A 26,407-nucleotide genomic window follows, 5' to 3' on the forward strand; every position below is an offset into this window, starting at 1 on the left:
GCGAGTCTCCGGGCGGTAGGAGGACGAGGCGTGGCGCGGCGGCCGGAGCGGCGGGACGGAGGCGCGGGCGGCGTGGCCCCGTCCCCGGCGGCGCCCTCGCAGCGGCGCGGCACCTTCAACGCCCCGGACATGCGCGCGCCACCCCTGCTCCCTCAGCGGAGGGGCCCGCCAGCGCGCGGCGGCCGCGCGGAGGGGCCCGCCAGCGCGCGGCGGCCGCGCGGAGGTGGCCAGCGAGCGGTGAGTGAATGCGCGGCGGGGCGGAGAAGGCTGACGGCGGCCTCCGGCGGCGCGTGCTCCTCCTCTTCGGCGAGCAGTGCCCTGTTCCGAGCAAGGGCGCGAAGCAACTGGGGGCAGCGGCGGCGGGAGGCTGAGGTGGGGCCAGCTCAAGATAGAGCACGCCCTCTACTTCGCTGGGAATACCGAGCGAAAGAGCCGGCGGTAAAATAGTGCGGGCTTTCCAGACCCCCGCTGCAGCAAAAATTGCGCTATCCGCATACTGGATGCTGCGTTGCGTATCGCTTACAGATGCCGCTGCGGGCAGCCTGAGTGATGTGCAGAGACACAGAGCAGCGATTTCGCTAGCGATCCACACCTCGCTAGCGATCTGTTTTTTTTCATTGTTGATCTATAAAATACTATTAAATCTAGCAATACCTCCTGCCGTTGGGGGAGGCATAAGGCTAATTTCAGTGGAAGTGTCATGGGTATTAATTTTGCTGACATGGCAGCCTAATTATGAAGAGAGGGGAGTGGGAGTGTCATAGAATGTGAGAGGAGTGTCATCACCATGACACTTCTCTGACTCGATTATCTAGTTTATTGTTTTGGTAGCTGTGTCGATGACACTTTCACTGAGATTAGTCTAATTTTATTGTCAAGCTACTGGTCCAGTGCATCAACAGCAGAGTGAAGACACATTCAGAGACTAGTATGCACACCAGCTCAATATAGTAAGTATCCTAATCAGTTGAAAGATTATTATTAGTGATCCTGTTTTTTTTAAAAAAAATAATTCCTTGTGCGACAAGCTAACGGCGATCGAGTTGTTTGTTGCTCAGGTGCTTTGCGGTGTTTAGTTTACTCCTCCCAGCGTCCGTCCTAGGTGCTTCGACAAAGATGAACATCTTTTGATTTTTTTTATTATTAAGCACGTAATCCTAGCACTAGGCGATGATAGTTAGTTACCAGTACTACCACGTACCACCTGATGTCTCATCTTTCGACTACCACGAGAGACGAAGAAGAAGATCGATGCATGCATGCATGGTTGCCGCCGATGTTTCGAGTCATCATCGCCAATGCCAAGCCAAGGGTCGGAGTTCCGAGAAAGGGCCGGGGCCAAAGCCGGCAGCGTTACGTGAAACACGCACGGCCTTGCCGCCTGCTCAGCTCAGGTGGTCGGTCGATCAGGTGTGCGACCGAACCACCAGCTAGCTCGCACGCGTCGCACATAAAAAAAAAAAAAAGCGAACGCGTAGCGTCTAGCTAGCGTGTCGTGCGCCCGTGGGCACGTCTGGACACGGAGGGCACAAAAATTTCTTGCTAGGCTACTAGCCCAGGAGAAATCCGGCCTCTTGACGTTCTCTTGTGCGCCGAGTCGCTTTATTTTACCAACACGAATCGCTTGTTGCTTGCGAAGATCCAAGTAGTAGCAGGGAAGGAGCAAAATAAAGACTCAATTTGATTTTTTTTTCAATTTAAGTCATAAATTCTGCCACATCGCATGTTTATACATCAATTTGAAATACTAAACATAGTCTTAATACAAAATTAATTTCATAAGTCGTGACTTAATCACAAGACAAATCTATTAAGTCTAATTAGTTCATAATTTGACCACTAATTGCTATAGTAATCATTCTTTAATTGTGCATTAATTATACTTAATAGATTCATCTAGAGCCATAATTATAAGTTATACAATTAAATTTATATTAAATTGGCATATGAACATTTGAATTGACATTCAAATATTTGATGTGACAAAAACTTAAAAAATCAAACGAACCCATAAAAAAACCAAAAGAAGGCCAAAGTCGGCCGTTGTGGAATTGAAAGGGAGAGCGCGGCGGCCGGTGTGTCAAGTCGGCTGACCTGAATGTTCAGTCAGTCCGTCCGGGGACTGGAGCAGAGCAGTCCGGACGTGGCCGCTGATTTGAGCGCCGGTGGACGCAGGGCAGAATCAGCGGGCGACGAAGATGATGGTCATGCGCCCGCCCGCGTGGACACGGAAGCGGTGGTCGAACCGGCGTCACCCTGTCAATCTGTGTCCACCCGGCGGTCTACTCTGCTGCTGCTGGAGTGCTGGGCCTCGACGTTGCTAGGGATTTGCTTGCAGATTGCCTAGTTGGTCTACTACCTCTAAGCTAGCTGGCGAGTGACAGCGAAAGTGACTCGGGGCCTGTTTAGATCCGATGCGGTAAATGCCGTAAACGCAAAAAAAAAAAGTCACATCGAATATTTTGACATATACATGGAGTACTAAATAAAATCTATTTATAAATTTTTTTACATGGATGGACTGTAAATCGCGAGACGAATCTAATGAGCCTACTTAAGCCATGATTTGAAACAGTGATGCTACAGTAATCATCCGCTAATTATTAATTAGTCATGAATTAATTAGTATCATTAGATTCGTCTCGCGATTTACAACCCATCTGTGCAAAAAAAAATGTAAATAGATTTCATTTAGTACTTTAAATTAATAAGATTTCTTTGAAAAAAATTTGCAACGGAACTAAACACGGATTCGGTGCCTGGCTGCCTGCATGCCAAGGAGCACCTATTCTCGATCCGGTGCCGGACGTTGCGGTCCAAAGCCAAAGACGGGCTTCGTACCTCGTATTTTCGTCGGCTAATTCGATCGGCGGCGATTCGATCTTTCAATCGCTTCAGTCCATGCTGCCCTCTTTCCTCGACAAAAGAAGAAACAAGTTCAGATTGCTAATGCTAGCGTGATGGTCACTTTTAATTTCTTTGTCCTCAAAGGAGTAAGGTTGTGAATTCAGAACATTGGTACGATCGCCTTTGCTTGTCCTAAAGTTTCTTTTAAACTAGTATCGTCGGGACTACCTGGCTGCCTGCGAGACAACCGTATGTAGCTGCTCTGTCTCTGGTGCCTGCCAAAGGCGGGTGCCAGCGCGCCCCCTGTCCGCGCAAAGCCCGTGCACGCCTCTGCAGCGGCGCGCGCCTCCCTTTTCGAGTTCTCGGCGTCCAGTATGCGGCTTCGATCGCCTCGCAGTCTTGCGTCTCACAAAAAGCGGCGAGCTGGCTGCTGCTTTTGTGCTTCGCCTTGTCTCCTTCAGCGATCCACCGGTCGACAAGCCTGCCGCCCTCAAGTACTAGTGACGCGCAATAAAAAAATTAAATCGATTCGATGATCGAATCATCGCAGCCATCGCTTCGATGGGATCGGTTGCTTGCAGCGTCGGACAGATTGAAAGCCACGAGCGAGGAGGCCTTGGTAGAGCCAAAGGGTTGATGCCTGCTTGGTCTAGCTAGGACTGACGATGAGCCGCGCGTTCTTTTAGCTCTGCTCAGCTGAAGGAAGGTGCATGCATGCGCCGCCACCAAGATTAGATGAGTCTTCTTTTCATCGAATTCGGGTCATTATTTCCACTATTAGTTTCTACTTTTCCTTTCATCCATCGGGGGATGGATGGCACAGCAACTAAGGGTTTGTTTGTTTGGGAGTTGGAACGCTCCGTCCACTAGAAATTTCAGCTCCAATTGATTGTTTGTAAGTGAGAGCGGCATCTAAAAGCTTCAAATATATATATATATATATATATATATATTGAGAACATATCTGGTGGAAACCACAACCTGTTACATGCATACAGGATCATAACTCTAATGATTTCTTCACAATCCAACTTGACTCTTTATATATTTTTAACTCGAAATTGTATAAGATTAGAGCTCGATTTTTTTAAAAAAAATTAAAACCCTTTACCACGAACCTAATTACAACTCATAGCAAGTTGAAAGGCAAGTCCTTTTTATTCCAGCAGTTATTATTGCGTCCATACTCCACCGGTAGGGCACCCTTTAAATATCAATGCAGAAGATAAAATGGCAAGTCCTGGGGAGGTATGTAGCTCAGTTACGTACTTCTTGATGGAGTTCAAGAAGCTTGACAGCCAACAAAAACAAGAGAAGCAGAAGACACAAATGAAGTGGAAAGCTCCCCCTGCTGACTATTATAAACTGAATATTGATGCTTCCTTTGATCCCAAAATGAGGAGTGGTGGCTGGGGTTATGTAGCGCGAAATAGTGAAGGAGATTTCTTGGATGGTGGAGCTGGGAGCATAATTCGTGTTTTCGATGTCTTTCAAGCTGAAGCTCTTGCCGCACTGCATGCCGTGCAGAGGGCAGCTCAACTTGGCATGTCGCGTATTATCCTGGAAACGGATGCAGCTAATCTGGGCAAAGCACTAACTACAAAGGAGCTTGATCGTAGTGCAAATGGATCTTTATTTAGGCAGATTAGAGATCTTTTGATCAATGATTTTTCTTTTTATATGATCTCTGTTTGTCCTAGGACCTGTCACAAAGTGGCAGACAAACTTGCTGTATATGGTGCGAATATTGTACTTCCTGGCTCATATGAGTTTTTGAGTCAGGCACCAGACTTTGTATCTGATCTGGTCTCCGGCGATCAGCATGGAGACGGTGTATAATGGGAGTGCATGTTTCCCTGCTCAAAAAAAAAGGGCACCCTTTAAATATCAGCAATCTGCCCATCTATACTGCATCACCTTTGACGAACAGTGCACTACAAATGCAATAACACCACCACACCAACTGCTAGTAGTACACTGCACACTGGTGCAGCTGTGCTGCATGCTGGTCACCATCATCCTGCCTGCAGGAGGCAGCAGGGTGTCTGGGATTTTCATCATGCCGGGCGCAGAAGAGGAACAGACGTGCCAATAAAAGGGCTAGCAACGAGGGGGGTGACGGAGCCTTTTTCTGTTCTCTCCCCTGCCGTGTGCGTCAGGATGGAGGAGTGCGTCTACGGCAGAAGCTAGCGGGAGGGGGGGGGGGGGGGGGGGGGGGGGGGGAATGGTTGGAACGAAGCTTGGCCACAAAGCGTAGGGGAAGGAGTGGTGTCTCTCCTGTGTCCCCTCCCTTCTCAGGAACGTTTCGTCCTTTCTCACCCAGAAACGGGGCGTCGCTATAACTGCCGCACTTGACTTGACAGTTGAATGTCTGGTCGATCGATTGGGAGAATTTACGTGTGCAAACACCACTTGGGACTTGGGCGGCAATCGTGTGCGGTTACTTTTGGTTGGGCATCAGATCAACATGGCTTTTGTTGGGGGGAAAAGTAAAAGTCTAGTGCTTCTAAAATTATTTATTCTTAATACCTGCTTTTCAGTTCAGATTTCTTTCACAAGAATAAAAAATAAGAAGAGAATAGACAACGCTATCAGTAAAAGAAAAGTAGTAGCATACGAAATGTATCCTTTTGAAAACTAATACCATGTTTATTTCGTTGAGAAACTGAAACTGATGGGTTAGTTGATGGCATGAACAGTTATTCAGAAGAAAAACCTCATGAGCCAGAAGGAAAGGTAAGATATTACTCGAGGTTATGCCCTTGTTATTATGAAAAAAATGTAGATTCCAACTAATTTTCCACGTTCCAAATGTGTACCCGGTTCTCCTTAACTATTAGCTTTAGAATTCCTTCCGTTACTGTATTAATTATTCTCTTCAGCATCAGCATACTCTACGCTTCCATTTTCTAAATTGAGTAAACTCCAACTCCAGTCCTCAAACTTGTCCCGAATTACCATCCCAGTCTTGGTTTTCTCGAAATACATATAATAATCCTTAAACTTATCCCATGTTATCATCTCGGTCATTAAACTTGTCTCGAGTTCTCGTCCCTGTCCCAATACTTTCAAACCGCATTACAGCTCTTAAACTTATTCCACGCTCTTATCCTGGTCCATAAACTTGCCCTACACTCTCATCTAGGTCTATATGCTTCTAATATATATATATATATATATATATATATATATATATAGATTTTTTTTGAGAAATGTTTCAAATTTGTATGGACTTCAAATGAAGTTAGGTTCCCACTCAAAGTGGATCCAAAAATTATGGATAGTTATCATAAATTGAATGCGAAATACCAAAATCTCCAAATAATCAAAGGATAAATGGTTTAACATCCTTTTTAATCTCTAAAATAAAATCAACTATTAAATAAATGTGTTAAAATAAAAATTCTAAAAATCATCAAACATTGTATCCACAAAGTTTCAAACAATCCTCAAAAAAATTAATCATTATATGCTTTTTGAGAGTATAAGGATCAGGACAAGCACTTATGTCAAGTTTAATAAGTTCAAGGATCGCCAGTAAAATTTACTCTTCTAAATTGTATGAAATAGAACGAGCATATGACAACTCAAGAAACTAAGATTTATATCTAGCTTAAAAAAAGTTGTATTGGAGAAACGGATTATATGTTTTCTTACAGGATATGGCAAATCAACAATCGGAAAGAAGCTGGAACGCAAGGAGTGGACAGACTAGCTATCGGCTTGGAGTTATGATCCTGCAGAAGTTGATGGCGAGCAAGGTCTCGTCGCTAGCTGCCTAGCTCCGATGCTGCGCGAATCCCGCACCGCAAAGTCCACCGGCAACGCTCGTCGGCTAACCGACGCCACTCTCCTGATCACTCCCCATCGTCTGAAACAGGCCAACTAGACAGACGACGGCAGTGAACGAGCCAAAAAGAAAAGAAAAGAAAAAAAAAGTAAAGCTGGCGCGTCGCCGTCGTCTGGGCAAATTGGATTCGACGGGAAAACGACCACCCCCCCGTCCCGGCTCAATCCGTGGCGCGCGAAAGGCGACCCTGCCTGACCTGTCGGGGAAGGCGCCGCCCCCCGTCCCGTCGCGGCGACGTGCCCGCCCTGGTCCGGCAAACGGCCGGTCGTCTGATCGCAGTTCCAGATCGATCGGGGCACGGGCACGGGCACGGGCACGGGCACGGGCACGGGCGGGGCGCCCGTGCCCCGGCCGAAAACGACCGGTCGGTGCGAGCCCCGGACAAACAGAGCGCGCGCGGCGGGTGGTGGTGGTGCCGCTCGCCGGCCGCGCGCGACGCGACGCGTCCGTTCGTGACTTCGTTCCGCGGCCAGTCTCCGGCGCGGGGCGCGGGACGGACATGCACGAGCTGGGGCGCAGCCGGCGGTCGCTTTCGGCGGGCGGGGACGTGTCCCCGGGCTGTAGCCCCGCGCCGCGGCAGGCCTCGCGCGGGTGTCAAAATCGAGCCGCGCCGCGGGGCCCCGGCCGGTGGATTCGGTCCCCGTCTCTATGACCGGCGCGCGCGTGCACGTACCCCCTTGCCCGTGCGTTGACGTCGCCGCCGCCGCAGCCGCCACCGCACGCCCGCGTACGAGCGAGTGGCTGGCCCTGGCCGGCTATCTACGACTACTGCGGCCGGGGCCATCGATCGACCGATCGGCCATGGCTACCTAGCTTGGTCTCTACTGCACGCCATGCCGGGCCGGCCTCCGGCAATAACTCGCGTGCCGGGCGGGCCACCCACGCCACGCACGTACAGGTACAGCAACGCCCGCGCGCGGCGATCGATCGAGCAGCAGGCTGATGGCATCACGCATTGATCATACGCGGGCGACTGCTCGAGCGTGCACCCATGATTGTGCGTGTCAGGATCCAGGACACATGATTGCCCGGTGGCCTGGCCGATCGGTGCGTGTGGGTGTTGGTGTTGGTGTCGGGGACGACGACGACGATGATGATGGGGGGCTCACCGGAGATTTGGGTGGTGGTGGCCGGCGCGCGCGCTCGAGTGCACCCCGTACCAACCCAACACGTCCGCTGTCGTGGAGACGCCGGAGGGCGCACGATATCATTCTCTAATTTCTCAAGCTTTTGATTAATAAGCGATTAGCAGCTAGAGCTAACTCATGTGTCGTCTGCTAATCGCTTCAGCGTGTCGTCAATTAAGTATATATATGTATATGTGTGTGGGCGATGGAATCTGGGTACGGTGGTTTTGGCTTTGCTAAGAGAGGCGTAAAGCGAGGCATCGTTTAGCCCGAAATGGAATGGGGCTCATGTAAAATGAGAAAAAGAATCCTACGTGTGTGTCGCTCCCTCACGCGTAGTTCGATCAGCTAACCACTTGCTTACACACCATCACATACAAAAGCAAACCATTTGTATTTTTTTAACAGAAGGCATATACAAAAAGAAGTTAAACATAAGCACCACCACCCTCTCTCTATCTCCTATGCTGCCCACTTTTTTTTTTTAGCTCAGGCCTTTGGCTTTTATTTGTCAGCCACTCAGCTCTCATCGCCCGCTATATAAACATAGATCTCTTGCTCCCTTTGCTTTCTCCCTTCCCTGGCCTTCCTTGTTGACGAGTAGTTGTGAGATTCACTTCGCCCCCTGCCGGCCTCTCTCCGTTTCTGCACCGCCAGAGACCAGCAGGTGCTGTGCGATTAGCAGCCACCCAGTGTATGCGCACCAGCAGCCGGCGCGCGGCATGGCGGAGTGCGAGCGCGGCGGCGGCGGCGGCGGCAGGTCCCCGTCTTCGTCCATGGACAGCAGCACCCACCCGGTGCTCTCCACGACGTCGTCGGGCTGCCGGCCGGCGGGCCGCCGGGACCTCAGCACCGACCTCCAGCTAGGGCTCAGCCTGTCGCCGGCGTCCTCCTCCCTCCTGGCCGCGGAGGCCACGACCATCCCTTCTACGCCAAGGTTTCTTTTCTTCGCCCTGATGCAACTCCGTTTCAATTCTTAATTGATTAGCTTTTGTGTGGAATTGAATTAGTAGACTAGTAGTCCATGATATCGATCAGGAAGTCGTACATGCAAGCAAGGCATCCCCCTCCGATACAACAAATAAGTTAGGAAGATGCACGGCTAATAATCTGATTATAGCTCGTTTTCGTTCTCTACCATTGAATTCAGTCTTCGGGGTCAACCCAGCGGCTTCTATGAGCAAGGCGGCGCAAAGAACCTTTGCCACCATTTGTCTGTAGGAGATCAATTATATGGTATTTACATGCTTGCTGGGGAATTGGGGTTTCGAAAATTATCGGGTTCTTGGTGTTCTTCTCTCGACCTCTTCACTCTCATCGCATAGACTATGCATGAGCCATGAGTTCCTCAGCTTGCCCCGACCCGAGTATTTTTTATTTTTTCCCCAATCCGTTGCTGAATCGGTTTCCTAAAGAACATCTTAGATCTTAGATCATGTACTTTCTTCTCCACACGACCACGCCTAGGTAAAACAGATCTTCATTATACTATCTCTTATTTCATAATGTCCCAAGTTTGTACTGCAGTTCTTTTAGTAGTGGTTATTGCTCATTGAAGAGAAGAAACCGTGACTTGGAATTCTCGCATGCAAAACGAACTGTCTTGGGTATGGTGTGTTTTGAGCAGACAGACACTTGATTTTGCATCAATTTATTTTTCTTGGGCACATAAGCTTCTTTCATTTTTACGATCAGCTTGAATACTCGATCATACTAAGAAAGCAGAGGTATATAGAATCGGATTTACTTTTTTATTCATTGAGCCAGACATTTCACTCGCTTTAAGATCCTTCACTGATCATTGCAATCTTCACAACAACTTCAGATTTGTGTTGTTGTTATCATATTTCAGAGATGTAGAGCGTCCCCAATTAATATCCAACAGTACTCTCCACCTAATTCGTTTCCTTGTGGACATCATCCACATTTATTAACAACACTTTCAACACGGGCGGATGATGGGCAGGAACCAAGTACACCCTGATTGGCCCCCAATCAAGCCGTTCCTCAGAAGCGCCTTGATGGCGTCAGCACGCCGGCGGCGGACATTGTTCGTGAAGGTGTATATGGAAGGCGTTCCAATCGGCCGGAAGCTGGACTTGCTCTTGCTGGAAGGGTACGACAGCCTCCTCGCCAAACTCCGCCACATGTTCAAGACTCCCATCACCTGTAAGTATACATGCATCCAGCTAACATCATTACCCCCAATTTTTTGAGGACGTGAAAACAGAAAAAAAAATAGAAATGTTTTTCGGGAGAATAGTGAATATATGAAAGCAACTAGGCCATCTGGTGCATGCAGAAATGGATAAATGTGCATAATTGAGCGACAAAATGGATTGTAGTTATGCCATGCCAACACTAGCTTTTCTTGAGATTCTAGCTACTAGTTTTTGCTAGCACAGGTAGGACCACCAATTTCGGAATTCTTTAATTTTATGAGGAGTTCCTATCTCGCACATCAAGCTTGAATAGGTAAACTCAAGACATGTTGTCACATCTTGCTATAATATTATATTGTATGCCAATGCTTGCTGGTCGCTCTATAATCAATATGTGATATGATTAGATGCTAATGTTATGGAGTACCATCAACGAATTCCTCGCGAGAAGGCTGCACATATCCTCACCTATGAAGACCAGGATGGAGACTGGATGATGGTTGGGGATGTACCTTGGGAGTATGTTTCTTCTCCGATTAAATGATTCACTTGCATTTCATTTACTTTTGGTTAATCTTATCACTGTTCATTGTTATGGTAGGCTCTTCCTTGCAAGTGTGAAGAAACTGAGGATTGCAAGAACAGATAAATGCTAGTAGCAAGTTATCCAAGCGGCGGACTTTATATTTCTTTTTTCTTTTTATATAGGTTTATTGAGAAAGGTTTGCTGAGCAGAGCGGGAATGTGAAGCTGAGGCTATACTAACTGTGTACAGTATACTTGAGAAAATCAAACCTCGCTACCTCCCTAGAAAATATCAAAGTTCTGTCTTTTGTACGTTATTTTTCGGTTTCTTTGACTTGTAAATACCATGGTTATTTGTCGAAGAGCAGAGAATTTGTATGCCAAATATTATACTCCAAGATATATATTTTCTTGCAAGTACGGAAAACGGAGTACTTGCAGAACTTTTCTTGTTCATTTAATATCACAGTCACAAACAATGCTAACAAGGTATTATAAGGATCCAGAAAAAAAACTATGTTAACTAGTGATCTCTTTGTACAAGTATTGAAAGAGTGCGGCACCTGAAAGAGAGATATTTTCCCCCTTCTATGAAGCAATCGTCCCATTTTATATTTATCCTTCTAAAAAATGAGTGGAGCAAACTTGTACTACCATCTTGATCTCTGGCTTTAACTGTTTGAAACAAAACAAGATATCCTACCTTCACTATTCAATCATTTAATAAAATCTAGCATTACAAAACATGAGACACCTAGACATAAATCATAATTGCACTTGTTACAAAGAGGAAAAAGTAGTGGGGGAACATACGAATGTAGTCTGTGCTCTTGTAGCAAATGCTTGTCTCCAATTCTATTGTCAAAGGATGGCCAACTTCCTGTATGGTGTCAAATCACAACTGTGTAATTCCACTTTAGTAAAAACATGAACATAGAGACACAAAACTTAAATAAAGTTAATCTACTCACGGTATTTAACACTTCATATCCCTTTATTTCTGCCACATGTGCAACTCTGAGAGGCCACAGGAAAGAAAAACAATAAGCTGAAACAGATCTTACCTAATGTGGAAGAAGGCTACAACTTGGAACATTAACCTGAGGGCTGAGGCCCTCATCTGACAGACAAGAGAATGTGCTCCAAATATGATCGAATCACAATCCAATAGTTGCAACATATGCTGTGCTGCTTTGTTTCCTCCTTTTGCTGTGTAATTCGGCATGTAATATTGGTAATCCAACTATGAGGAACACATATACTGATCACATTGTTAGTAATGTAATTGTTTTCCTTTTGCGTGTTCACATACAGTTTGGATCGTATATTCCAGAATCAAAGGCTGGTATGTTCATGAACCCTTGAGTATGCAAAAATCTGTTAACTGTATGTATGTCAAACGTGTAGTGAGCTCATTGCTGAAGATTCATAACATAGAGTTTTGGCTCTCATTGTTCACTAAGCTGCATCCCTTCTCCTTCCTTAACTCCTGGACCCTCATCAATTTCCACATCTCTTTTGCCTCCTCCAATCTTCCATGTGATGTGTAGATATTAGCAAGCAGGACATAGTTCCCAGTATTTCCAGGTTCAATCACAAACAGCTTCTTAGCAACCTCCTCTCCCATCTCAAGGTCCCTGCAGTTCATGCAAGCTGAAAGTAGTGCCCCGAGGACTGATGCATCTGGCTTGACTCTCATCTGGTCAATGAATTGCTTCGCCTCACTTAGAAGGCCTGCTCGCCCAAACATGTCAACAATACACGCATAATGCTCAGTCGAAGGTGTGATCTTATGAACTTGGGTCATCAAATTGAAGTACTTGCGTCCTTGCTCAACAAGTCCACTGTGGCTACAGGAAGAGAGAACACTAACAAATGTGATGTGGTCTGGAGGGATGCCACGCTCTAGCATTTTCTCAAACATATCAACCGCCTCTACTCCATGTCCATTCTGCTGCAGTGCAGTGATCATGGCCGTCCATGACATTACACAGAAGCGATCTTCTGCTACCTCAAATGCTTGGAGTGCATCGCCCAAGCTGCTACATTTTGAATACATGGTGATAAGCGAGCTAGCAATGCCATCGCTGTCCAAGAACCCTGTCTTGATTACAGAGGCATGTGTGCTTGCTCCAAGAGCCCATGACAGCATACATGCTGATGCCTGCAATGCAGTAGCATAGGACACATCATCGGGCAAGACACCATCCCTGACCATGGACTGGAACAAGATACAAGCTTCCTTGAAGCGGCTCTCATGAATGCAGGCACAAATGACAACGTTCCAAGTGATGACATCCCTGCATTCCATAGCATCGAACAGGACCAAAGCTTCCCGCGAGCACCCACACCTTGTGTACATCTCAAGAAGGGCATTGCTAACACAGACTGCGCCCAGGTCCAGCCCCACCTTGGCAGCGCGCGCATGCACCTGGCGACCAAATTTCACCGTGCCTGCCCAGGAGCAAGCGCTCAGCACACTTGAGACGCTCACCTGGTCCAGAAGCGCCTCCCGCCCCTGCCCCGCCAGCTCCCTGAACACCGACAGCGCTTCGCGGCACATCTTGTTCCTGGCGTAACCGACGAGGAGCGCGTTCCAGGACGCTGCGCCCGGGCAGGGCATTTCGCCGAACACCTTCCTGGACGCCGCCATGTCCCCGGCCTTGGCGTACGCATCGACCAACCCGGTGTAGACGAACACGTCGCGTGGGGGCACGGCCTTGGCGGCGCGCGCGTGGACCTGGCGGCCGCAGAGGGGCGGGAGGCTGGCGCAGGCGGCGAGGACGGCGGAGACGAGGTGGGGGCCGGGGCCCGGGCGGAGCCCGCGGCGGCGGCACGCGCCCGCGAAGAGCGAGAACGCGAGGCCCGGGCGCGGCCGCGCGAGGGCGGAGACGAGGGCCGCGTAGGTGCGGAGGTCGGCAGCGGGCAGGTGCGCGCGGAAGGCGCGGAGCGCGTCGGCGAGGCGGCCCGCGGCGGCGTAGAGGGAGACGAGCCGCGTGAGGAGGGCCGGGTGCGGGCGCGCGCCCGCGGAGACGACGAGGCGGGCGTGGAGCTGCGCGGCGTGGGCGGAGCTTGGGTGGCGCGCGCGGCGCGTCGCCGAGAGGAGGGCCGTCAGCTCGCGAACGCTGCCGCTGCTCGCGCTCATGCGCGGGAGGCGGGGATCGGTCGGTCTGCTGCCGCAGGGTCGCGGCGGCGGAGAGGAGGTGGTGTGCAGACGTGGATGGCGGGCCTCCTATCGCAGCGTGGAGGTCCAGTTTGACGAGCAGCTGGGTTGGGCCGTGGCTTCTCCAGATGGGCTGGATGGGTGGGCAAGTTTGGTTGGAGTCCACGCGGCCGCCGGGCCGTCAGTAAACTTTGATTGAGTCGCAGTACGCAGCCGGCCCGCCCCGGCCGGGTAGTTTATCTTTTCTTTTCCTGAAAAGATTGCGGGAGCACCACTATGTCATTTAATTTGAGAGAAGAAGCAAACAAGTTCTTACAAGTCCGATATTACGGGCCTGTTTGGCAGGGCTCCGGCTCCACCAAAAACAGCTCCAGCTCCGGCTTCTCTGGTGGAGCGGCTTCTCTAGTGGAGCTGGAGCCGTTTTGTAAAGCGTTTGGCAAAACGGCTTCATGCTGATTTTTATGAATGGATAGAACATGTGAAATGTCCAATATGCCCTTTGCTATTTGACATGTTTGTGTACTAAATTATATATTTTTGTACCGAGTTTAAACCTTGAAGTCATGTGAAAATAAATAAATAAATAAATAAATAAATAGAAATATTAGTTAGGTAATAATAATTTGTCTTCTCATAATAATAGTTTGTCTTCTCAATCATCACATAAATCATATAACCATGGATACAAGCTCATGATGATCTAGTTATTGCCCGTGCAAGGTCATCATGGAATCTATCCATAGACAAATCACTAGATTCTGGAGTTGATGTATCTCCAGCATTTTGGATCAGTCGACTTCTTTTATACCTTTCCGGTATAGTGGGCACATAATTTGGATCCCGATCACATTTAGCAAAATGTTTATCTTGCGCATTATTCTCACAAATGAAGTTATGGAGGCACATGGTTGCAGCAACAATCATCTTTTGCTTTTCCATTGGGAAACTAGGCATCTTGAGAAGTAATCTCCACTTCATTTTTAACACACCAAAAGCACGCTCTACTGCATTGCGAATACTTGAATGCAAATGGTTAAAATGTTCATGCTCACCACTTGGAGCAGGACCTTTCTTACAATCTGGAATATGATACCTTGCACCCTTGAATGGTGCCAAGTATCCAGGCCTATTTGGGTAGCTAGCATCAACAACATAATATTTTCCTAAAATAAAGTAAAAAAAATTATATGAGCTACTTACAAATAATTTACATGTGCAGACTTGTGAGTACAACCAATGTTCATACCTGCCAAGAATTCAGTACCATAAGTTACTACATCAAGTTACTACACAATCCATTTGAAGTACTGCCCATTCCATTGTGAAAAAAATGCAAGCACACAATGGATTCCATGTTCACATTCTAATGCATGATACGACACTCTAATATTATATAGAAATTTGGTAGCAAGAGAAGTGTTTTTACATTGGATCAGTGAGATCAATGTCGACGGTAGCACTGGCAGCACGAGCCGCTGCCGCGGCCTAGGTGCACGGCCACCACGTCCTGCTCATCGGCGAGCAGGGACTCCTTCAGCGGCCTCTGCTTCTCCTATGGTTGCATGGTTCCCGATGGATGTCGAAGCCGGCGCCGTCGATGCAGTCAACACTCTAGCGAGCCACTCCGGCCCGAGTGCCGCCGCCGCCGCTGGGTTGGTCCACCAATCCAGCAACCCACCTGCCATGCCCCCCCTCCGCCAAGCACGCCGACGCTAGGCAGGAACGCGGTTGGGGCAGCCGCCGAGGAGTTCGACCACGCCGCGTCCGCGCTCCTCCCCCGCGCTGCACCTTGGCCGCCCGCCGCGCCATGGCCGGCCGTCACGCCTCCTCCTGCACCTTGGCCGGCCGCCGCGCCTCCTCCTGGGCGCAGAGTGCCATCCGGCTCGTAGGAGAACCCTCCGCCGCCCCCAATGCCCGGATCGAGCTCTGCAGGTGTGGATCCGTCGATTTCGCTCGCTTGAGTGCCCTCCCGGCGCACCACCGGCCGGCGGAGGGGGTTCATCGGGCGCCGCCGGTCGGTTTCCGAGTGGGGGAGAGAAGCGTCGTTCTGTTTCACGTGGATTGGGGAGCGAGGCAGCCGCGCCGAAGCATCTTTTTTTCCCGAGGGCAGTGGCAAAATTGGTGTAATTAATTGGAAGTTGTGGGGCAAATTGGGAGCACACCCGTGGGCCTCAAGACGGAGCCGCGAGAAGCCTCCTTTCCCTGGCTCCGTCGCTGCTACAGGGGCCGGTTGCAGCTCTATGTCCAGCTCCAGACTTGGAGCACCTCAAATTTCCACTCTTTGGCAGGGCTCCGACTAGAGCTGGCTTTGGAGCCGGCCGTGAAGCCCTGCCAAAGAGGCCCTGCATAAAGGAACGGGTAGTTTGCTCTCACTGTCGTGCCAGCCGGCCTGACTGCCTGAGGCGTAGTGATTGGTCAAGACTTTCCTCTGTTTTTCTTTTCATCATAGCCTACTCTTTGCAAGAATATCTCTTGGGTTAGCATTTATTAGCAAGCAGACACCCAAACCCATGATCTCGTAATGCCAAGTCAAAGAGTGACACGTGATTCATGGTCGTGGGTATGCCACGACTTGGATGGTGCCGCCTCCTAGTACTTTTTCTTTCTTGCTAGGATTACATTGTGTTCTCCAAAGTCAGCTTGTGATGCCTTCTGTAGATAGAGAACTACTAGAGATTATATTGGTGTCTACTTCCTTTGATTAAGTCTCCTCAAAACATTTTTTTTTTACCTTTTCCGTTTTGTAGTAAAGCTGTGCTGCATAGCTCCTACCCGAGAAGAGGTAGAGAAACAGACCATCGGATGAAGCAAGGTAGCAAAAGCATATAAAACTTTTATCGCCCTTGCTTATGACGTATCCAACGACGACCAACGGTCGACATAAGCTAGCTAAGCCATCCACGTCGTCCGATTGTAGCTATGTTGAGGTTGGTTTAAGAGAGGAGTGGTGACGAGAGAGGGAAAAAAATTATTATTACGCACTTTAAGATAAATGTGACCACTGTTGCGTCTACACGTGGATCTATGATAGTTTTAAAAGGATGTTATAAGTAGACTATTGAAGATTTCTCTTTCTTAATTAGTATTAGTGTATTATAACCTCAACGTGGTTAGAGCTAATAAGCTGGCTCTGGGAACCGAGCGACGAGCGCGTAGACGATAGCTAGTAAGGTTTTTCAACGAGTGTTGATGACAAGCTGGTTGTCGGATACCATGATTAGGGGCACCCTAATCAGGGGACTAAAATCGCCCTAAAAACGCAAACACATGCTGGGCAACCGGGGCCACGAAGCCCTACAGCCTCCTTCCAATCTGGAAGAAAGGAAATGACTCAAAGAAGCCCAGCACGCGGCCCACGTTCTCAGTGCGGCCCGTCCGCACCCCCCTCGAACCCGCGGGGTGATCTCCGCCTCGCTCGAGGGTAGCGAGGCTGTCCTCGAGAAGGCGGATTGTTTCCGCCTCGCTCGAGGGAAGCGAGCCTGCCCTCGAGAAAGCAGATCGTCTACGCCCTAAGGAGCTGAGCAGCCGGACCCCTGGGGTCCGACTCCATCTCACCGGACCAACGGTCCCGGACCCGCTTCCCGCTCGGGGACGGGTCCGGTGTCACCACGAGTCCAAGAGGTGGAAATGCTCAGCACCTATGGCCACGGACCCGGACCCCCGCAGATGGGTCTGGGACCTCCACATGCCACCCGGACCCCCGCAGATGGGTCCGGGACCTCCACATGCTATCCGGAAAAGACCCTGGCCTGCAGGACCTTCGGAACGCCGCCACGCCACGCCTGGAGGACGGTACCACCCGCAGCAACGACCATACCGCCCGCTGGAACCGCCATGACGCCGGCGCGATCCCCGCAAGACCAAGGACGACTGCCACGCCCGGTGCCATACCCCACAGTGTACTTCCCACAGTGCTCGACCACTGCACCCCCGCGATTCGAGGGAAGACGACGAGTTCCATGATCCCCTGTGCATGTGCACCGTCCCTCCTTGTGTCTATAAAAGGAGGAGGCGGGAGTTCCCTTAAGGGGGTCGGCCCACCTTTCGGTAGAACACAACGCTTCGCACTACTAGCAGAGCACATACGCTCCTCTGAACCCCGATATTAGCACTCGCCTCAATCAACTCCCCCTCTAGCAGAGACTTGTGAGCTTCCCTCCCTCTCTCACCTCGCCTGTACCCCCTACTACAGGCACCCCCGGTGCAAGATAGTACAGTGCTCTCGCACACCCCTTTGCTGGACGTACCACGGCCGGAACCAGAATAAACCCGTGTGTTACTGTATTGCCTCTTGAATCAACATCTGGGACGAGGAACACGCAGCATCATCACTGGTTGGGTCCGGACCGCCGAGTCAGGGCACCGACACTAGTAACACTACTGAAAAACTATTTTTAGGGGCGGGTAAAATCATATTTTTATGGGCGGATGCGGTACCCGCTCCTAGTTTTCGCAGCTAAAAATGCTATTTTCAGAGGCGGGTAATCCACCCATCCCTAAAAATTATTTTTAGGGACGGGTCACAGCATGACCCGTCCCTAAAAATCGATTTCTAGGGGCGGGTCATGCCATGGCCCGCCCCTAGAAATCCTTGTTCAGAAAATCAAAAAAATTCAAAAAAAATCGAAAATAGCAACATAAAAAAGAAAAAAATTATCCTAACCAACCAGCCACCACCACTAACCCTATAGTGTGTGTCAAGCTACGATTTATTTGACGAAAGAAACACACTTGCATCACCTGGGATTCGAACCGCCGACCTCCAGCCTCGCGCGTGCCTTCCTTACCACTACACTACACAAGCACTTGTGACTTTGTGCCCTCGAAAAAAAGCACCTGTGACTTTGTGAGGTATGTTATTCTTTTATATTAACTCAGAAATTAATTTGTAGGGGCGTGTGACGCCATCACCCACCCCTAAAAATCATTTGTAGGGGCAGGTGATGCCACCACCCGCCCCTAAAAATAGTTTTCTATTTTATCCGAAAATTTATTTAATTGTTTACATATATCAAATTAAATTAAAAAAATTGAAACTTTTACACTATGGTTATTGTGAACTATAAAAACAAAAAAATGCCAAGTATATTTCAGTGTATATAAAGGTAAAGATTGTGAAAATCTCAAAGTATGACTTGAGTTATATGATATACTATATAGTTATAGCTATTAGAGAACTTATACTAATTTTTTGGACCATTAGATGACCTCAAATGAAAAGGTTATCAACTACAAAGTTTTAGGTCTCGTCATTCTCTATAATTTTGATATAAAGTTTGACTTCATCCGAGATCATATGAAAAAGTTATAATTTTTTTATGGAACCATTTGTAGGAGCGGACCATGCCATCACCCGCCCCTAAAAATGCATTTTTAGGAACGGGTGAGGCCATGACCCGCCCCTACAAATGCCACCATTTTTAGGGGCGGTTCATGGCGTGACTCGCCTCTAAAAATGCTCTTTTTAGGGGGCGGGTGACGCCATGAACCGCCCCTGAAAATGACGCTCATTTTTAGGGGCAGGTGAGGGGGGTGATCTGCCTCTAAAAATGCTTGGGCGGGTCGTATGCTACAGTAATTCTGCTCTATTTATAACAATGGTTGACATTTTGGTCCGCTCCTAAAAAAATTGAAGCGTTCCTACAAATTGTTTTTGTAGTAGTGTAAGGTTCATTGTGGTGGAACAAATGATCAGGGGTAGAGCGAGGCCCCAAGCTGGGTATGCTGCAGCCCGGGTCCTTGGCCAAACAATCAATGGTAAATTACTTAAAGAAGTTAATGGACTAAGCTCTAGATTTAGCAATTTTATGTTTGCTTATGGTCTCAGCCCAAGGCCACACGCTTGATCCTTTAGTGGCAGACGACTGCACATCTACAGTAAGGTATCTACGGTGACTTTATCGATCTCGAGGATTTGCCGGTTCAGTCTCTCATTGATGCTAATAGCCTAATACACGTAAAATTACGTACGTGTATTTATATAGATCAGCGAGTATTGTGTTTCGTAAAAGAAAAACGACTTGACTCTAATTTCGGAGACTTCTCCGGCCCTTAGCGATAACCACCACCCCTTGGTTCTGTTAATAAGTTAACTGATGAATGATGGAAGAAATATCGATTAACACACGAGTTAATTAACGAAGTTATGCTAGCACAACTGATTAAAGTACGTATCCTCACCAACTACCTAATATTTCTTTTGTGAAAACAAAAATGCCTTTGCTTTGCTGCTGTTCGCATTGTCATTGTGTTTCCTCGTTTGTGTATGCATTTTTCCAGTGTTTCTCTTTTTTTAGTCATTTGTGCTCCGGTGTTGGTTAAGCTCTGTTTGGCCGCATCAAGATTGTGTCTGTAACTATTTTGCTCTTAATAAAAAATGTGCTCAGGCACGGTTGCGAAAAAATGCCTAATTGTTCACAGTAGTTCTCAAACATATGCTGCCAGATGTTTTTCATTAAAAAAAATTGCATGTTGTCAAAAATTAAAAACATTTCTATCACATAATATTTTTGTTTCTTGTTCTTATCAAGAAAAGTATTGTCAACTAATATTTTTTTTGATAATTTATAGTAGCATTGGGTACGCAGAGAAAAGGCGAATAATATTAGTTTTTGAGCTTGTGGTGTGTGTTCGTTCTCAAACAACCCGTAACAAAGAAACACCTGCCAAATGGCATCATTAGTTCATCACTCGTCACGGATGTCCGACCCACACAGACGCCAGTTATTGTCCTTACAAGTATAAATCCCAACCACCCTTCGATCTCCTGCCGCGGCAACTGCCAGTTGGAGAGGAACCTCCCCGGAGGCCGGAGCAAGATGAAGGAGGGCACGGCGAACTGCGTCGACATCCTCATCGCCATCATCCTTCCCCCTCTCGGCGTCCTCCTCAAGTTCGGCTGCAAGGTATGTACTTCCACTCTCCCCTTCAGGCTGCGCCGGGGATCTGACGGGTGGTTGCGCTCACCCACCTGATAAAAATTCGATGCATGTCCGGCCTCCAGGTCGAGTTCTGGCTCTGCCTCTTGCTCACCTTCCTCGGCTACCTTCCGGGGATCATCTACGCGATCTACGCCATCACCAAGTAGTAGTATGGCCGTATGGGAACAGAGCAACACAAGGAGAGAAGGTGAGACCTGAATGATCAACATCCTGTCAGGTTGATCGAGCGCAGGATGTTAATCACTTTATCTGCTGTTAATTTCTTTCTGGACGCAGGATGTAAAATTCTTAGCGGTGTCTTCTAGTTGGAGATGGATTGTTGATTGTCGTCTGTCAAGCTACTGCTGAGTACCGACGATTGAGCTCTAGTTTCTTGCTTCCTGTCCACCGATCCCTCTGATGATTATTTGCGGATCATATATATGACGATACGGTGTTTCGTGTGAGAAATTCCTGCCATTTCCTGCTGTTTTTCTCGCACGCAGTGGTCTTTGTAAATCTCTCTGTCGTTGTTGATAATAATAATGTATCTTTCTTGGTGATTTTGGAATTTGGATGGTTCTCCAATCTGCACGAGGCGCTGTCATGTACTCGTGTCTCTTGTGACTAAGAGGGCGCTGTGCTAAACTGCTCTCTCTCTCTCTCTCTCAAACTGAAGTTGTGTGTGCTTCTGAGCCATGGATGTGCTTGAATTGATTATTTGTCCACGAAATTAGTCAGGACGACTAACACCAAGATAGCACAGAAACTGCACAACCAAACAGCAAGTTGCACGCAAGTGCTATGTGCCTATGTGCAGAGGAAGGACTAGGGTTAAGACGAACGAACTTTAACCCTAAATTTTGGCTCTGACACCATGTTATAAATAGCACTTGTATTAAATATGAGAGCTCTCGGTTCTAATATATACATGTACATATATTAGCAAATATGCACAAAATCCTTTATACAATGGAGAAACTACAAAAAATACATATACATCTTGCTAAGTATTAGGTGACCAACCTCTCCGTATAAACTATGAGAACCTCAATCTGAGTCATTGGATCAACATCCAAGGGGTATGGGGAATTGGGTAATTTTACAATCTGAACCCGTCCTTGGATTGGATAATCACACTTTGCAAATCCCCCCTCCCACCTCTCTGCACCCCTCCCCTTGGATGTTGATCTGATGACCCAGATTGAAGTTTCCATAGTTTGCTCGGAAAGGTTGGTTTGTACCTGATATGTTCTCATTTATATTAGCTCTTTCATTGATCTGGCTTGTAAATGGCCTTGAGGTAAAAAGTTTGATGTTGCTAACAGCTTCTCTGCGGGAGTGTGCTGGGGTATTTGGCTTGCTCGTAACGATATGGTTTTTCGTGAACAGCATTATATTGGACGGACATCAAACAGGTGGTGAAAATCGTCTGGTGCTGCGCCGTCACCTGGAAACCTATGCAGCTGCTGCGTTTGGTGTCGGCAGTGGAGTAATGGTGCGCCTATCTGGAGGGGATCCTCGCGGCCCTTTTGGAGCTTGGCCTTACCTGAAGAAGCTCAAGACTGAAACCGCCAATTCGCCAAAGGAGGTCCATTGGTGGCGCGGGGCTCCATCTGAAGATCTTTAGAACAAGGAAGCTGAAGCTCTTCGATATCCCATTTCTTTTTGTTACCCAGCTTGTCTGCTGTTGGCTTTCTTTTTACCTGAACTTCTATTGTTGATTTCCGCGATGTGTGGCTCTGTCGCTCACTATAGGTTCAGTGATTAGCCCACATAGTGACGATGAATTCTGGTTCTGAGCTTGGATCATCATGTCTGCCTTGTTTTCTTAATGAAAATGGGGCAGGGTGTGTTGCGCCTGTCTTTCTAAAAAAATAAGCACTCCAAACCACCACGTGTGTGGGCCCACTATTTTCCACCGTTTTCCTTTCAGTGTAGCTCCCTCACCTCATTCCACGTCCACTCCCTGCTCCCCTTCTACTTGCCCTGGACAGGAACGGCCGACAGACGGCGCAACGTTTCGGGCTCAACGACGCAGTGCCTCGCCTGCTGCAAGCTTGCTGCCGGAAGGCGTCTTTGGCTTCGCCCGTTTCGCGCAGCCGTCGGAGGCAGCTCGAGCTCATTGCCGGTACGATGTTCGGTGAAACATCGCGGCCTTCCTTCTTTTGAATTTTTGGTGTACAATAAATTTGATGCGTAACTTTGTTGGACAAATTAATAAAGTTTCGACTCCAACTTTTTGGTTGTAAACAATTTTTGCAGAAAAGTTATGCACGTGAAAACATTCTTATGTGAATTTGTGATAAAAATTTGCAAAATTATCATTACAAACTTGTGACAAGAAATTACAAGTACAAATTATACAGAAAAGTTGTTTGCAAAAATTCTTTAGCAATAATTTTTCTGAAAAGATGCCATAAAAAAGTTTATACATAAAACTTTTATACATAAGTTGTTAACTTTCTAAAATTGGAAACTAGTGGAAGATAAACTTTTCAAAAGAGGAAAGTTTGGCTTTGTCAGAGATCGCTCGCTCGGGATGCTGCTGGCGCGCACTCGCAAACTACAAAGGGCCAGCAGTAGATCAAGGTGGAGGTTTCAGTTTGGAAGCTCGCTTGTGGCCAGTGGCGGAGGACGAAAAAAATTTAAGGTATGGCGAAGTCGAATTGTCGAAAGATTAAGATTCAAGTGTAGTATGTAATGTACATTTTAAAATGTAATAATCCACCAAATTAAAGAAGAAAACAAATGAAAACTGAAAATTAATTCTTCAAATTGCACTTTTATGTACCTCTTGTATTAGACTTGGCCTTGCATTTTCCTTTCCGATCCATGATTGCTCTTCAATCTTCACTGGTTCAGTAGCTGAATGATTCGCTGGCCTCCGGCCACCGACTGCCGCCGCTGTGAGCTCAGCTCGTTGCTTTTCAGCCTTCGCACACTTGCCTTGCCTGCTCGCTAGACGTGGCTACGCCGCACGCCGCTTGAGACCCAATCTCCATTGTTATCTCGCCTTGCAGGAGTTGCAGCTTTGTCATTTCGTCTTCGATCGGAGATGAGGAATCAGCATCGGGTGGAACTTGATGGGGCAAATGTAGATGGACGGAGTAGGCTGCTGGCCCATCAACAGAGAAAACGAACCCATCTGTCGGCCCAGCTCAGCACATAACGGTTCGCACGACCCAATACTGTATTTCTTCTTCCCTGCAGCCTGCTCCTCTGCTCTGAGCGTTGTCGCAGCTCCTATGGCTCTCGACGACAAAAGGGTCGAAGATCTGGTTGTAGTTGTAAACAAAATCATGTTTTCTTTCTCAAGATGAATCTCCACCACTGCGTTTCCATCGAACGCCAAGCATATTGGAAAAATGCTCTCTTAGGGAAAAAAAAGTTCTGCCATTGCAACATGAGAAGATATGAAAATGTTCCCTGAAGCTTTCTTGTTGAATAATTAGGCAATTGTATGATTAAATTTTAAAATAAATAAATCATTAACATAACTAATTCTATCATGAATGACTCCATCATACTAGCAGCAATACCTAGCAACATGAAGAATTCAGGAAACATGATCAAAGGAAGAACCAGATCACAGTGCACGTACTGAGCCTTTGCAGATGGAGATGCCGTGGCGATCACCAGCGGTGCAGATGGGGTGATGACAGTGTTGCGGACAGAGCGCAGCAGACGACGTCAAAGACGATAGTACGCCACAACACCATACTTTGACGGAGGACAAGCCGTGATGAAGATCTCGAGCAGTCGCGCGAGGCGCTTCCTAAAAATCTTATTCGCCCTATCCCGGTGCAGAATTATAAGAGCGAAAAGTTCTGGAGATATGCTTTCCCGTTCGTCAATGCACGCCGATGCTCGGGATGAAGTAGGCTACGATGACGGGGCAACAACGAGAAAGAGGCAAAATCCCACTTTGAATCGATATATTCTCTGGTGCAGCCAATTTGTTAGATATATAAGAGAGTCACATGATCTCCTCAACTTCCACTAGTAATGTGGAATTAAAAATTTGCACCACATGAATCTTTAAGATTTACTTTGGAATAACTAAAATACTTAAAGGGTCAAGTCTAAATTCCAACTTTTCTAACCGTTCCAAAACTTTCCATAAACTTCTTGAAATGTTCTCAAAAAGTTTGAAATCATACTTAGAAAATTGTTCCAAAACAAATGTTACCTGAACTTTAATTATTTGCTTAATGTTTGGAAATAATGTACATAATTTTTTGTATACTCGATTGAGGAACTTAATTCAAAGGGTAAAGTCCGATTTACAACCATGAACTTTCACGATCGTCCGATTTTCAACCCGAAACTCCAAAACTAGACATCCTATACCCTTGAACTAACGAAACCGTGTAAATTACCCCTCCAAACCGAATCCACCCCGGTTTTCATCCACGTCACCTGTCCACATGGCGCCAGTGGCAACGTCAGCTACCCTCTCCTCTCTCTCTTCCTCTCACACCCCATTCTCTCACCACCCGCCTTGCCCCGCGCCGCTGCTGCCCGTCCGCGCCGGAGGAACCGAGGTGGGCGCGGACGGCCGGGTGCGGCGAAGGAACCGCGGCGAGCGCGGTGGAGGAGCCGAGGAGGGCCGGCTGAGGCGGGAGGTGGTGCCGCCGAATCCCTGGCCCGCCTCGAGGCCCGCCTCCACGGCTAGCGCGAGCTCCATGGCCAACAAAGAGGGAGCTCCAAGGCTGGCGCGGAGCTCGACCGCCCACGGGCCGCACGCTACGGAGCGCCGTCGCAGCCGGCGTGAGCGGAGGGAGCCGGGGCTGCGGCCGCCTCGCGCCCACCCCTGCTCGCCGGCGGGCCGGTGCAGAACGGAGGGTGCGTGGGAGGCCGAAGAGAGGGAGGGTGCGAGACGAGATCTGGGAGCTCGACGCCGCCAAGCACGCCACCACGTCGCGGTCCGCTCTCGTGCCATCGCCGTCGCCACGGTCCGCCATCGCGCCACCCCCCGGGAACAGCGCCTCTGCTCCGTCCGGAGCACCTCCGTCCGCATGGCACAGCTCCGCCTGCCTCGTCGCCGATTCGTCGTCGCACAGCCGATTCGTTGTCCCAGCGCCGCGGCCGCCGTTCGAGCTCCCAGCGCCGCCGCCGATTGGAGCTCCCGGCGTGGCCACCGAGGAGAGGGAGGGCTGCCGGGGGCCGCTGCCGAGCTCCGCCCGCGGTGCCTGCTGTCCACGCAGCCGCGACCACGCGCGCAGGGGAGGGGGGCGGCGCTGCACGGCGAGGCAGGAGGGAGAAGATTGGAGTGGAGAGTGAATGAGGTGGTGGCCCACCTGTTTGTAAGAGAAAGAGAGAGTAGAGTGTAGCTGACGTGGCCACTGGCGCCACGTGGATATGTGACGTGGATATGTGACGTGGTTGAAAATCGGGGTGGATTCGGTTTAGGGGGTAATTTGCACGGTTTCATTAATTCAAAGGTGTAGGGTGTCTGGGTTAGGAGTTCCGTGTTGAAAATCGGACGATCGTGAAAGTTTAGGATTATAAATCGGACTTTACTCTAATTCAAATTACTAAAAAGCGACGCCCGTTCCTTTCTGCGATGCGATGGTCAGAAATTGCTGAATGCGACAAATAGACCACCCCGCCTGACCGCGCGGAGGGCAGAGTTACTCGCGCTGGAGCTGTGCTATCCTCAGCCGCAGGGTTATCCAACCCTTGTACCTTCCCTGAGATCGAAGAGACGAGAGAGATACCGGTGAGAGAAGGTGGTTCGTGAGCAGCCCAACGCCCATCGTGTGTCAAGCCGTTTTCTTTCACAAGATGAATCTCCACCGCTGCGTTTC

At 48.5% G+C, this 26,407-nt stretch overlaps 2 protein-coding genes across 7 annotated transcripts; one reads left to right on the forward strand and one right to left on the reverse strand.

Annotated features, from left to right (window-relative positions):
• The first annotated feature begins 8,367 nt into the window (after positions 1-8,367).
• Positions 8,368-10,967, forward strand: LOC120706609 (auxin-responsive protein IAA4-like). Its single transcript, XM_039991294.1, has 4 exons — positions 8,368-8,761; positions 9,791-9,993; positions 10,394-10,505; positions 10,588-10,967. Exons 1-4 carry the CDS (start codon positions 8,547-8,549, stop codon positions 10,640-10,642), a joined length of 585 nt encoding a protein of 194 aa, XP_039847228.1. The 5' UTR covers positions 8,368-8,546; the 3' UTR covers positions 10,643-10,967.
• LOC120706608 (pentatricopeptide repeat-containing protein At2g33680-like) lies at positions 9,555-13,710 on the reverse strand. Of its 6 annotated transcripts, none has more exons than XM_039991287.1 (4): positions 11,576-13,710; positions 11,325-11,391; positions 11,075-11,186; positions 9,555-9,991 (listed from the first exon to the last, which is right to left on the reverse strand). In XM_039991287.1, the coding sequence occupies exon 1, from the start codon at positions 13,654-13,656 to the stop codon at positions 11,938-11,940; it is 1,719 nt and encodes a 572-aa protein (XP_039847221.1). In that variant the 5' UTR covers positions 13,657-13,710; the 3' UTR covers positions 9,555-9,991; positions 11,075-11,186; positions 11,325-11,391; positions 11,576-11,937. The 6 variants fall into 6 exon arrangements, with proteins under 6 accessions (XP_039847221.1, XP_039847225.1, XP_039847223.1 ...); XM_039991291.1 differs by having other exon boundaries at positions 11,325-11,412; XM_039991289.1 differs by having other exon boundaries at positions 11,483-13,710.
• Positions 13,711-26,407: the final 12,697 nt, after the last annotated feature.

The sequence above is a fragment of the Panicum virgatum genome, chromosome 5K, assembly GCF_016808335.1.
Source record: "Panicum virgatum strain AP13 chromosome 5K, P.virgatum_v5, whole genome shotgun sequence".
Lineage (NCBI taxonomy): Eukaryota > Viridiplantae > Streptophyta > Magnoliopsida > Poales > Poaceae > Panicum > Panicum virgatum.

Bases quoted from the DNA above. Each gene is read 5' to 3' on its own strand.
- LOC120706609 (XM_039991294.1), top strand. From the start codon at position 8,547: ATGGCGGAGTGCGAGCGCGGCGGCGGCGGCGGCGGCAGGTCCCCGTCT. The intron at 8,762-9,790 runs GTTTCTTTTCTT...GATGATGGGCAG, and splicing joins ACCATCCCTTCTACGCCAAG to GAACCAAGTACACCCTGATT. The intron at 9,994-10,393 runs GTAAGTATACAT...TGATATGATTAG, and splicing joins GTTCAAGACTCCCATCACCT to ATGCTAATGTTATGGAGTAC.
- LOC120706608 (XM_039991288.1), bottom strand. From the start codon at position 13,656: ATGAGCGCGAGCAGCGGCAGCGTTCGCGAGCTGACGGCCCTCCTCTCG.